The 13,888-nt window shown below is 35.2% G+C and overlaps 2 protein-coding genes across 2 annotated transcripts; both read right to left on the bottom strand.

Annotated features, from left to right (window-relative positions):
* Positions 1–2,753: 2,753 nt before the first annotated feature.
* LOC123878922 (actin-related protein 6) lies at positions 2,754–6,042 on the bottom strand. The gene is made up of 3 exons (XM_045926298.1): positions 4,916–6,042; positions 4,482–4,673; positions 2,754–3,671 (listed from the first exon to the last, which is right to left on the bottom strand). The coding sequence occupies exons 1-3, from the start codon at positions 5,406–5,408 to the stop codon at positions 3,172–3,174; spliced, it is 1,185 nt and encodes a 394-aa protein (XP_045782254.1). The 5' UTR covers positions 5,409–6,042; the 3' UTR covers positions 2,754–3,171.
* Positions 6,043–6,144: 102 nt separating this feature from the next.
* On the bottom strand, positions 6,145–13,819 carry LOC123878925 (cytochrome c oxidase subunit 7C, mitochondrial-like). Its single transcript, XM_045926302.1, has 3 exons — positions 13,578–13,819; positions 8,154–8,274; positions 6,145–6,215 (listed from the first exon to the last, which is right to left on the bottom strand). Exons 1-2 carry the CDS (start codon positions 13,668–13,670, stop codon positions 8,158–8,160), a joined length of 210 nt encoding a protein of 69 aa, XP_045782258.1. The 5' UTR covers positions 13,671–13,819; the 3' UTR covers positions 6,145–6,215; positions 8,154–8,157.
* Positions 13,820–13,888: the final 69 nt, after the last annotated feature.

The following is a 13,888-nucleotide window of genomic DNA, read 5'->3' as shown; positions in this document are numbered from 1 at the left end:
AAAAAAACAAAATTAAAATCGGTCCATTCGTTTAGGAGCTACGATGCTACAGACAGATACACAGATACACACGTCAAACTTATAACACCCCTCTTATTGGATATATTATTGGGTCGGGGGTTAAAAAAAATCCAGTTAGAGAACTAACTTGGAAAATTGTAAATCTAGCTCTCACTGATTATTTTAGAGTCGGTTTCTTACAACATATTCTATTGATTACAGTAAAATCAGGATTTTTGAAAAAGATTATTTGGAGGTTTCCAGTGTCTGACCTATCCAAAAATTTTTAAAAATCTGAATGCAGTTTTATTTTCTTTTTTTTTCTAAAATCGATTTTATGGTTCCTTAGACCTAACTCCTCTACCTCTTAATAGTTAGGTAAATTGTGTCACTGATCGTTCTCAAAATAAGTACCTATTGTTAGTTATTTTTTTTATTCGGATGGCATTTTCATTGTAATGTGTAAGGTTTCGGTTTAATTATACATTTCGTGTATAAAAAATAATTGTAAATAATTAAATTTAAAAAAAAAGGTTATAATGTGTCCAAGTTTGTTTGTTTTATTGTAATACGAAGAAAAATATCACAAGATTTGTTATTGTATTGAAATAAAATGGGGGTTTTTTGAAGACTTGTGTTTTTTTTTCATACTTCCTACCATTTTGATTTTAAAAAAGAATCGAGGTTCTCAGTTTGAAGCGTTTTCAGTATTTTCTACATTGATCCATACTTATCCATACTAATATTATAAATGCGAAAGTGTGTCGGTCTGCTACGTTTTCACGGCCCAACCGCTGAACCGATTTTAATGTTTGGTACAGACTTGAGGTACATCCCGGGGCACGACGTTGACGTGTGAACAGATACTTGGGAATACATTTGTTCTATTTGGACGCTTTTTTAACGTCCGTTAAAAAATTAAAGCAATGGTGCCAACATAACGTCAAGCATCAAGTTATAGTGAACGGTCAATAGTATACAATAAGGCCTCATTTACACGACAGTTTTTTTTAATGTCCGTCAAAAAAGCGTCCAAATAGTTCACACGTGAAAAAGCGTTGATGTGTGAACATATACTTGGGAATACATTTGTTCTATTCGGACGTTTTTAACGGACGTTAAAAAAGCTTTCGTATAAATGAGGCCTTAGCCCTTGTTCGCACGAGCGTTAAAAAAGCGTTGCGTTAAAACCCGGCGTTGCGCTGTAAATACAACAGTGCGCGATAAAAATAAGGGTTGACGTATGACACCTTTCAAACAAAAAATTGGTTGTCTGTAAAGTCGGTTTACTGACGATAGTTGAACGTGACAACAAAGGCCGATTGTGCTTCTTTGTCGCTCGTTCCGCGCTCTCGCTTGCACTTCAAGCCTTACATGGAACGCCTCAGAGCGAGGTAACGCCGCATGAGTCATGTTTTTTCGTGCGTGCAGCCGGCTCTATCGAATTATAAGACGTTGTCACGTCAAAAAAAAACCAAATTAAAATCGGTTCATTAGTTTAGGACCTACGATGCCACAGACAGATACACGGATACACACGTCAAACTTATAACACCCCTCCTTTTGGGTCGGGGGTTAACGGGGTTAATAAAAGCGTTGACGTGTGCACTTATACTTGGGAATACATTTGTTCTATTTGAACGCTTGTTTAACGGACGTTAAAAAAGCTCTCGTATGAATGAGGCCTTATTTGTTCTATTTGAACGCTTTTTTAACGGACGTTAAAAAAGGTCTCGTATGAACGAAGCCTTATTTGTTCTATTTGAACGCTTTTTTAATGGACGTTAAAAAAGCTCTCTTATGAATGATGCCTTATTTGTTCTATTAGAACACTTTTTTAACCGACGATAAAAAGCTCTCGTAGGAACGAGGCCTTATTTGTTCTATTTGAACGCTTTTTTAATGGACGTTTAAAAAGCTCTCGTATGAATGAGGGGTTAGTCTGGCGCAAATTACATCAGTACAATATCAAGTCTTCGATTGTTAGTTCGAAATCAATTTGTAGTAGCTCTCCCATTCGCCTAAGATTTAATTTTAGAGGATCTTTAGAAACTAATATAAAACAATGTGTCTGGGTCTAAATTCTTTTAATCAAAGTCAAAGTCAAAATCATTTATTCAAAGTAGGTACAATTGTACTCCTTTTGATGGTCGAAATTGTTAAACTAAATTGTTAAGAGGGCTCTCTCCGTCACTCGCTTCTACTCGCTTCATACAATCGTAGTTCCAATTTCATTTGAATATTAAGCAACCAAAGTCCATGAAATTTTGCAGACATATTCTAGAATCTATGTGTGTGGTTTTCCAGATTTCTGTTAAAATATTCGGTTTCAAAGTTACGCGGTCTTAAAAATTTACATACAAATCTTTGAGCCCCTGTAATTTTAAAACTACATATTTTTAGAAAAATCTAAAACACCACAGACACAGATATGAGTTTCTAGAATATGTCTGCAAAATTTCATGGACTTTGGTTGCTTAATATTCAAATGAAATTGGAACTACGATTGTATGAAGCGAGTGGAACCAAGTGACGGAGAGCCCTGTTAATTATTATACTATTCATAATACTACACTTACCTATGTACTTATACTCTAATATGTACTATACTTATTAAATTAATTTTCAGTCTCTGACTAACGGTATTTTAACGTTTTCTTGTAGCATTATTATTGTTGTATTAATTTTTTTTATACATACTATAATGACCTACCATTCAACAGAAACTCCTTAAATATTTTTTTTGCTTATTCTGTCATATTATTTTATTGAGGAGGATTTAAAAAAATTAATGTCATCCCTGTCATGGAGTATACAACATCCCACATGTCACATCACACTTCACACTAATATTATAAAGGCGAAAGTTTGTATGTGTGTGTGTGTGTGTGTATGTTTGTTACTCCTTCACGCAAAAACTACTGGACGGATTTGGCTGAAATTTGGAATGGAGATAGATAATATCTTGGATTAGCACATAGGCTACTTTTTATCCCGGAAAATCAAAGAGTTACTACGGGATTTCGAAAAACCAAAATCCACGCGGGCGAAGTCGCGGGCATCGGCTAGTAGACTATATGACAACCCGATGTCATAGATTATAGAAAATATAACGCCTTGGTTCCTAATCGAGCCAGCAGCCTATTCGGGCCGCCTGGCTCGCTCCCGCCGTTATATATCGAACCTTTCAAACGCCAGAGAGCGCCCCTCTTCCTCGTACTCTTCCCGTGTCATACAGAACGAATAGAAATCGGGATCACGGAACAACATTCTACCTCCCTCCCAAGCATACGTCACTGGATTATCCCCCAAAGTCACTGTAACATCAAAATGATCCAACGCAAACGATCTAACCTCGTTATAAACCCTATCACGGAATCCTTTAAACAATGTATTCCCTCCATACAAAACTATATTCTCAAGCAATCCTTCCATATTTTCTTCGGGACACGCTTCTATACTATTCATTATGGCTTCTGGAATACCCATTTGTGGAATTCCAACGTCTGATGGTCGGAATAGAAGTTCTGGTATGGTGAATCTCTCGTTGTTGAGGCGTAGAGTTTGCTGTTCCAAGTCCTCGTCAGGTTTGACAATGTCACGGAGATACCCTCGTCTGAGGGTTGTGTAGTCTGGCAGGACGTAGTCTTTTACTATTGTGTTGGTTGTTCCTGAAAAATGATAGATATAGGACGTGTTTAGATGGCCGTAAGCATTCATTTGGTAGAAAAAAATTTAGTTGAAAGTTTTTTTGGCAAAAAATTAGTTAAGTGCAAGTCAAAATAACACAATAATAAAAATTTCAAAAAACACTGCTCAGTGCTCAAGACTAGCACCTAAAGTTAAGAGGTTTGACACTTTTAAATTAATTTTACCTGTTCTTTTCTTATTATATTGGTAAGAAAAAGATGCAAATACTCTAACATTTAGTTGCCATCAGAATCAGTATCACTGGCCTGGTATGAAAAAACAGCAAAAAAAAAACTGTAACTCAAAAGGAAAAACTGAACCCTTATAGAACCCTTATAGAGTCAGTCTGTCTGTCCGTCTCTTGTGTCTGTCGAGAAAAAAATACCCGAGTATGTAACCCTCGGCGTGGGTGTCTAAGTCCCACTTGGCCGGTTTTTATTTTATTACTAGCTGTGCCCGCGACTTCGTTCGCGTGGAATAGTGACTTTTCGGGCAGCGTGATTCTTTAAATTGACATAACTTTTTTATTTATGAACCGATTGACATGAAATAAACACTAAATGTTAAGTGAAGCTTACTATAATATATTAGTGAAAACCGTATCTAAATCGGATAAGCCGTTTCTGATATTAGCGTGCACAAACACACAGACAAATAGACAAAAAAAAAATTAACTACAATTTCGGGTTCGGCATCGATATAATAACAACCCCTGCTACTTTTTTTTATATATTTCCATTGTACAGACACCACTTTTCTACAATTTTATTATATGTATAGATAATTATTACCTTTCTGTCTAGCAATCTCCATATCTGCCATGAAATCCTGTGACACGAAACACGAGTCCTCCTTTACTTGGTTTATCACGTAACTCTCTTCCATCACATTCAATTGTCTATAAGACAGAATCTCTTTCAAGTGATTCGTTAAAACTTTGCCTCCTACATCTATGCGGCGGATGCCTTTTTTATACTTCTTGCCTTGAAAAAAGAAAAAGATTTTGAGACGAGATGAATTTATGTAGGACAGCATAGGTTTTCTCTACAAATAATGAAAAACTCCCAATATCATCAATTTATTTACAACTGGTTTAGAAAATCAGGGAGTTTGACAGATTTTAACTTAGCATAACTATCAGAATTTTAAGCAATAGGTACTTTTCAATGTGCCAAAATTGTAGTTACAAAGTAATAATAAATCAAGTTACATTGGAAATGCTTACCTTTGATATAAGGAACAATATAAGTAAAACTGTACCCAGAATCAACAACTACAGTACAATCATTATTATGTGTCTTCCTATAATGGTATTCCGCTAAATCCGTAGCATTTATCCGTAATAACGTTTGGCATTCATACTCTTCAAAGAAAATTTCAGTCATAGCCTCTTGTATGGAAGAAAAATTAAAAATTGGCTCAGTAACAATCAAAGGAGTCTCACTAAAGTTAACTGGGCAGCACTCCTTGCTAAATATGAAGTCCCATATGGTTTTTTGAGTGTCCCAATTGGTTAGGAAACCCTTTTGGAAAGGTAAGATGTAGAAAAGGCCTGACGCGTCTCTGCATTCGTCGATTTGAGATCCGATGAAAGGACGACGTCTTTCAGACTTCGCTTTCATTATACAGTTGGGTACGATCTTCGGTTCGGCGTTAGAGAAGCCTACTTTAGCTGAGTAAGCCCCATTGTCCAGAATATAGCAAGATGTTTCGCTCATTTTTGTTGAGGAGGTTACCGGTAGGATGTTTTGTTTTTTTTTTGTAATCCAATGTTATAATAGCTTTGAATTATTGTTATAATGTAGGTTTCACACTTGAGACTACATTTTATACTTAATTTTCTTTATTTATTCATTTATTCAGAGCTAAATAAGAAGTAAAAACTTGTAAAAACAATTTATTTTCAACAACAATACCATAGACAAAAGGAAAGCAAATACAGAAAATGAAAATGTCAAATTGACATTCACCACAGATGATTAACCATAAAAACTTATTTTATAGGGAACCATAGAGAACAGTCTAAGCCTAGAGCACAGAGTACTTTGTAACTAGAGCTTGATGTTTTTTTTTATCACAAACCGGTTTTTTAACGTCACAATATTTACCGGTTTTTAGAAATCGTATATGGAACGATATAATATTAAAATTATGTAAGGTCAAACCAAAGTAAACTGCAATAAAATCAATGAAAATCAACCCTCAAATATATTATTTTCAACCAGGATAAATTTTATTTTTCGTTTGTATAATATACTCGTAACTCTAGGCATACATTTACTTGATACAAAAGTATTACACATCAATGGGATTTCAGTCATAACACCTATTTATTATTTAACTAACTTATGTCCGCGGCTTCGTCCGTGTGTCTAGCTTTAAGGGTTCAATTTTCCAGTATTATTAGGCTTAGGTAGAGGTTTCCTTGAAATTGCAATGAAATAAATAACAATATTGTGATTACATTAATTTATTGTTTTAATTTACACTTTGCTAGCTTAAACCTAAAACAGCGCAATGATAGATTTACCTGAAAAAAGAAAAGAAAGTGTTATTTTAAAACAAAACCTTCAATTAAATGCTTTATAGTTAGCAGGACAAAAGTTGAATTAGCTACTATTTATAAATAACATCAAAACCAGTTTAGTCGTTTGTAAGAAACTTGTAGAAAAACATCCATGTTCTTGTAATATTTTTTAGGGTTTGGCACCTCAAAAGGAAAACGGAACCCTTATAGGATCACTTTGCTGTCTGTATGTCTGTTGTGTCTATCAAGAAAATCTACAAGGTACTTCCTGATGACCTAGAATCATGAAAGGCAGTAAGATAGGACTTATAGTACAAGTAAAGGAAAAAATCTGAAAACCGTGAATTTGTGGTTACATCACAAAAAAAAAATTAAAATTTGTTTCAATTTTCTAAGTAAGATAACTATACCAAGTGGGGTATCATATGAAAAGGCTTTACCTGTACATTCTTAAACAGCTTTTTATTTATTTTTATGCATAATAGTTTTGGATTTATCATGCAAAATGTCGGAAAAAATACCCGAGTTCAGAACAGAACGGTACCTAGGTATTTCGCTCAATGAGTGCAAGTCTGACCGGCTAAGCAACGGGTTACCGGCGAGGAACTTGCTATACAGTGGTCCCCCAGTAATCCGACAAACGTTTTGCAGGACATTGTTGAACTATCGAATTTGCCGGATTATAGAGTTACTGCCTAAGACCCCCTATAGTCTGGAATTTTTTACAAAAGAGTATCTTGTAATCCAACATATTTTAGATCCAATGATAAGATTCTATATGTTATACAATTATACATACTCTGACGTACAATCCATACTTCACTATGTATATCAAATTTATTAAATTCAATAATAATAGACATGTTGGATTACAAGGGGTACCAGATTAGACAGCGGCCGGATTACTGGGGGTCCACTGTATGTTGTTTTTGACAAGCATCTGGTATAAAAGTAGTAGTACTCTACTGAGCTATGGGTTCAAGGATTTTGTTTCTGGTATCAGTTATGTTAAAACTAGATAAAATTAATAGATTATAGACTTACTTACTAAAACTCCGTATCAGACTCCTACAATGCTACATTTGGCCCGTAGTTTTATATGGTTGTGAGGCATGGACCCTAGTGGAGGACTTGAGGAAAAAGATCGACGCCTTTGGAATGTGGACGTATCGCAGGATGCTTCACATAAGACGGCTAAGGTGTCTAACGCTGATGCGGAAGAAGGCCAAGTTAGTTAAAACCATCAAGCAGCATAAGATCTCGTACCTGGGCCATATTTTGCGACACGATAGGTACCGCCTGCTGCAGATAATTATGATGGGAAAAATTGCTGGAAAAAGAGTGGTGGGAAGAAGGAAGAAGTCATGGCTACGTAACATAAGGATGTGGACTCGCATAAAAACAGTAGGAGAACTATTCCGGCTAGCCATGGACAAGGAGAAGTTTAAAAAACTGACTGCTGACCTTCAGTAATGGAGAGGCACATAAAGAAAGAAATGTAAGGTTATTTTTAAAAAGTTGATTTGAGTTGTCAAAAATAATATAAAATTATTAATTTAGCTGATGAAGGTAGTTTGGTAAAATCGATATTTGGCTCATTCGATGTCATACAATCTGTTACTAGGAGGCAAACAAGATTGAACTTGCATAAATACGGGTGTTTTGAAGGTTTTAGTTCAGTCTCCTTCTGAGATTCGGGGCGATATCGCATATTTTCGGTATTTGGGTTGTGAACTAGATAATTAGATGTTGTGATAGCAATCACGCTCTAATTAAATTATTTATTTTTGCATTAGTTTGTTTAGATTAAAACTCTCGGATAACCTTGCACATTAAACTTGTGTTTTTTTGTGTTGGTTTTGGAGAGGACATTCCAATAATTCGATAAAAATATTTAAATAATACCTGCTTTTCTGAGTGACGCCAATAGAAAGATAGACTTACTTCTTGAGGAGCTGGTGGCGGGTGATCAGGAATGGCGCAGCGAGTCCGGAGCCGACGTACACCATGAACAGAGCTGTCAGCTTATAGCGGTTGCTCATGTCAAAGGGAAGATTCTGGAATTTCATTAATTACAATAGTTTTAGTATTTTCTAGTTTTAAGTTTAATTATTGTTAGTTTGTTTTTTAGTATTGATAGTAGTGTAAGTTTAATTAAATGGCTTAACATGCACAATTTTTATGAACTTAAAGAATTTTTTGACATAAAATAGATAGACATGGACTTTGAGTGATTTTAACCATTGATGTTTCATGCACGAAATTTGCACGCCATTCCATGGCAAATGTGGTGATACCAATATGAATTTGTAAGACCTATTTAACCCGCATTTAAGCAAATAAAATAATTTGATTTGATTAATATTTAAGTTTAATTGTATCTTTATTTTCATTCTTGTCTTTTTGTGATTTTGTAATTGAGCTAAATAAACTTTTATTTATTTATTAATTATAATTAAAAAGCGTGTTTGATGATAATTAATCATGATATAAAATGACAAAGAAGGTATGAAGTACTAAATAGTTAAGCGCCATAGATTCTTTTGTTGTCTCTCCTATTTGACAAATTGTTGAATGGTCTTTTGAGTTAAGAAAGTTTTTCGGGGATGCTTATGTATTCTGGCATCAGTTTTGCCTTCCACCTATAATATGGATACCTTCAAGTCAAGAGTGAATAGGCAACTTCTAGGCAAGCGCGCTCCATCTTAGGCTGCAACATCACTTGCTGGCAGGTCTGAAGGCAGCCAAGCGCTAGTCTATATAATTTGAAAAAAAAAAAACTACAGGACATACTGATTTGGAACAGCCAGACAGCTGTGCTTACTATAATACTTTTGTTTCTAAATTGTTAATCAAAATTTACATTTCACACTTAATATTATAAAGGCGAAAGTTTGTGTGTAGGTGTGTATGTTTGTTACTCTTTTGCGCAAAAACTACTCAATGGATTTGGCTGAAATTTAGAATGAAGATAGATTATACCCTGGATTAACACATAGGCTACTTTTTATCTATATACTTTATACTTTTAGTTCCTACGGGATTTTTAAAAACCTATATCCACGCGAACGAAGTCTCGGGCATCAGCTCGTCAGTAATAAAGGCACTGTATTGTTATAATGATAATATGCCATATATGTATAAGAATGCAATAATAAAAAATCTAAGATTTTTAAAGATAGATTTCAACCTGGGATGATTATCCACATTAATCAAAGGCACAAAAATGACCACAATATCAAATAATCTTGGTTTAATTCTATGAATGCTGTTTGTTGTTTAAGAACTGAATTTTTGGCTAAGAACTAACCTCCTTATTTATGTATGTAAAATTATCAGGTCAAAATTAGTACATAATAAAGGGAAAATTTTATTTAAAACATATGAATAATAATCGAAGTCAATTAATATTTCTAACATTAGAATTTTGAACAAAAAAGTTACGATTATGTAATGTTTATATTTGAATTTCGAACTCACCTCTCCAGGAACTCCGCCATGGGAGTGATTCCTCACGAAATTGGTCATCACATTTCTGCCAAGTTTGTTCGAAGCGCGAGCTAAAGGACTCAGCATTTTGAAAATTTGCTAGACTTAGGCACAATGAAAATGTGAGAAACTTCGATTTTTCTTTGCAAAAAAATTGCTCTGCCTTGTCTTATTTTTTTTAATAAAAGCTACCAAATGCGTTCCAATTTAAGAGGTCAGTTTCTAAACTGGTAGTTTTTATGAACGCATCCAAATTCCAAATATTGTAAAATAAAGTAAAACTACCAAAATTAAATTGAAATGATTTTATTCATACAAATTATACATAGAACAAACTACGATTTAATAATAATTAATTAAGTTCCTAATTTAAACGCTCACCACATCAGCTAATATAGATTCACCCTGGAACAAATTCACAAAATCATTTTTTATTTTAATCTTTAACATTTTGTCATGGTTCTGTATCTTATTATATTTATTAACTACTAGGGGATGCCCGCGGCTTCTTTAAATCCCGTAGGAACTCTTTGATTTTCCGGGATAAAAAGTAGCCTATGTCCTTCCCTGGGATGTATCCCAATTCCCAAGTCTGTACCACATTTCATTAAAATCGGTTCAGCGGTTGGACCGTGCAAACGTAGCAGACAGACAGACAGACAGGCACACTTTCGCATTTTTATTATTAGTATGGATTCTATTTCTTTTGACTTTACCGCCACCGACCACGGATCACATCACACTAATATTATAAAGGCGAAAGTTGTGTGTGTGTGTATGTTTGTTACTCCTTCACGCAAAAACTACTGGACGGATTTGGCTGAAATTTGGAATGGAGATAGATAATATCCTGGATTAGCACATAGGCTACTTTTTATCCCGGAAAATCAAAGAGTTCCCACGGGATTTCAAAAAACCTAAATCCACGCGGGCGAAGTCGCGGGCATCGGCTAGTAATTAATAATATTCTTCGTCAACGTTCGCCATGATGGATTTGTCATGACGTCATAATATTTGGTCATATTATGCTAAAGTTCTAAACAAAGACTTTTAAAAATTTTAAGTAAAGAGCCCAAGTGAAATAAACTAAAAGACCGAAAAAAGGAGACTGAAGAAGACCGACCAAAGTTCTGGTTTAGTTTTAAATTGAATATAATATAAAAAATGACATAACAATTATTAGCATGGCCATGCCATGATACCAAAATCATAAGACAAGTATTTTGTGCTAAAATCATGAAATAGGTTTTAACCGTTGTTGTGGTTATTTAGCGGGTGTATGTATCGTAACTTACTATGTACTTAACCAATGTCCACGAAAATAAACATTAAACATAAAACGACTCCATTGTTCTTTGCTTACATGGTTGCAGAACCATACGTACTGTCATGCTAACATAAACCATACTTTTGATGCCATAAGACTCAATATTCATCATCAATTATATTACTGCATTTCTAACGTGTGATTGAATTATATATGCGATTATGAACTTAAACTTCTTGTGAATAAGGATCAAAATAAAACTATGGCAAAGAAGGTTGCACATAACGACGAAGGAATGTGTCAACATAAATTGCGGATTTTACCTAAGTAATTGAATGCTATTTATTTACTGCATTTATACATTGGTCTATCATTTTTTGGAGTTCCGTACCAACTACCAACTGGACCCTATCACTAAGCCTCCGCTGTCCGTCTATCCGTCCGTCCGTCTGTCTGTCAGTGGGCTATATCTCGTGAACCGTAATAGGTAGAGAGTTGAAATTTTCACAAAATGTGTATTTCTATTGCTGCTATAACAAAAAATGATATTTTTTTTCTAAATGGCTGCCATGAAAATTAAAAAATGTTAATGTAATGTTGTTAAGTGTAAGTAAATTTCTTGAACGATGTTACGGAACCTTTCATGTGCGAGTCCGATACGCTCTTGACCGATTATTTTACAATACCTAATCACTTGGAAAAGTAATAATGAAGAAAAAATGATTTTTTGGTGTGAAAAAAGTGGCTCTAAATTTTTTTGCCATTTTATTCCATCATATCATACCAAGCACAAATTTCTCCTCAAAATGGCAGTATTCACACAACTTTGAGGACATTATGGAGAATCAGGCATGAAGATTTCCTCACGATTTTTTCGGTCACCGTTGAAATAAGTGATATTTAATTGCATTAAACGCACGTAACTCCAAAATTTGGTGGTTTGAGCCGCAAAACAGCGGCTCATTGCAACTCATTTAATATCGTCAGTACGTGTCAGTGTTGAGGTGGATGGATGGATAGATGGATGGATGGATGAATGGATATACTATATGCTTACCTAATTACTTCTTCTTCATTTGGTACACCAGGATGACGAACGGTGCACCCAGGCCTGACGCAGTGTACCAGAGGTAGTTCCAAGTCAGCCAATACCGGTTCTTCATGCTGAAGGGCAGGTTCTGGAATGGTTTCCATTAAAAAGGTTAACAACTTATGGATTAAATGGATAACATCATCTTCTTAACCCATTACCAGCCCACTACTAAGCGGGTCTCCTTTCAAAATACCCCTAAACCCATATCATTTTGAGGGGAAAACTCCTAAACTTAAGGCAACCGCCGAGTTTCTTGCTGGTTCTTCTCGGTAGGAAAGCCATTCCGAACCAGTGGTAGATGTTTTTGACGATTAAAAAGTACTAGTAAAAGTCTAATTGCATAAAAATGTTTTGATTTTGATTTTGATTTTTTTTTTGATTTTTTCAAACTATGTGCCCTGAGTCCTGACCTCTTCAGCTTTACAACCCGTTAAGCTGTGTCAGTTACTCTGGTTCTCTTACGGATATCCTCAGTTCTTTAGATCTATTCTCGATTCCTCCGTTTCTTATTGATAAAGCCATAAGATTTAACGTTCTAGCACGATGCCACATGAAAATCGATTAAAACTACCTACTTATGTGGCTACTAAAATGTTTAAGTTCTATAATAATTGTTGTCCTATTAAAATATGAGGATAACGGAAATGATGTTATTAAGAGCTCGAACTTTGGTGAAATACAATTATTGGGCTAGGCAATTATCTATAAATATTTCCTTGTTTTTGAATAGTGACAAATAACAAATAGGTATGCATTGCGTTAGAATAGGAGTCGGACATACCCTGCCAGCAAGCAAATGTCCGTAGAGATTTTTTTCCCCCCGAAGAAAAAAAACCGGCCAAGTGCGAGTTAGACTCGCGCACCGAGGGTTTCGTATCACAATATCTATCACACTAATATTATAAAGGCGAAAGTTTGTATGTGTGTGTGTGTGTGTGTGTGTGTGTGTGTGTATATTTGTTACTCCTTCACGCAAAAACCACTGGACGGATTTGGCTGAAATTTGGAATGGAGATAGATAATATCCTGGATTAGCACATAGGCTACTTTTTATCCCGGAAAATCAAAGAGTTCCCACGGGATTTCGAAAAACCTAAATCCACGCGGGCGAAGTCGCGGGCATCGGCTAGTCAAAAATAAATAAAAATCTGTTTTAGAATGTATACGTAAAGTCCTTTCATATGATACCCCACTTGGTATAGTTATCTTACTTTGAAAATTGAAACACACTTTAATTTTTTTTATTGATGTAATCACAAATTCGTGGTTTTCAGATTTATTCTTGTACTTGTGCTATAAGACCTACCAACTTTCTAAATTTCATGATTCTAGGTCAATGGGAAGTACCCTATAGGTTTTCTTGACAGACACGACGGACGGACGAATGGACGGACAGACAGACAACAAATTGATCCTATAAGGGTTCCGTTTTTCCTTTTGAGGTACGGAACCCTAAAAATTGCGCCCTCGTGAAGCCACTAAACTTATTACGTAATACAAAGTTATCCTACCTCGCCAGGCACACCTCCATGAGATCCGTTCCTTATGAAATTCTTCATCACATTTCTTCCCAGAACATTAGCCCTCGCCAAAGTCCCATGCATTTTCAATATTCTAACCCAAAACTCGTGTTTCAATTTCCTGAGTACACTTTCGAATGGGCAGGTAACTATAAAAGATTAGATAAGGGTTTATCGGATATTGAATGCCGATGCGTAGATACGTCTGACCGTTTTGGTAAATAAACTGTGAATAGCTACGTGACCTGACGTGATCACTGACTATAACTGACGAGTATATTATACTAGCTGATGCCCGCAGC

The sequence above is a fragment of the Maniola jurtina genome, chromosome 27 (genome assembly GCF_905333055.1).
Source record: "Maniola jurtina chromosome 27, ilManJurt1.1, whole genome shotgun sequence".
NCBI classification, from domain to species: Eukaryota; Metazoa; Arthropoda; class Insecta; order Lepidoptera; family Nymphalidae; genus Maniola; species Maniola jurtina.
Note: the sequence above shows the minus strand (reverse complement) of the source record. Positions and strands in the feature narration are given on the sequence as shown.

Bases quoted from the DNA above. Each gene is read 5' to 3' on its own strand.
- LOC123878922 (XM_045926298.1), bottom strand. From the start codon at position 5,408: ATGAGCGAAACATCTTGCTATATTCTGGACAATGGGGCTTACTCAGCT. The intron at 4,674-4,915 runs GTAAGCATTTCC...TCTTTTTTCAAG, and splicing joins TATTGTTCCTTATATCAAAG to GCAAGAAGTATAAAAAAGGC. The intron at 3,672-4,481 runs GTAATAATTATC...ATCATTTTTCAG, and splicing joins GGAGATTGCTAGACAGAAAG to GAACAACCAACACAATAGTA.
- LOC123878925 (XM_045926302.1), bottom strand. From the start codon at position 13,670: ATGCATGGGACTTTGGCGAGGGCTAATGTTCTGGGAAGAAATGTGATG. The intron at 8,275-13,577 runs GTAGGATAACTT...ATGAAATTCCAG, and splicing joins ATGGAGGTGTGCCTGGCGAG to AATCTTCCCTTTGACATGAG.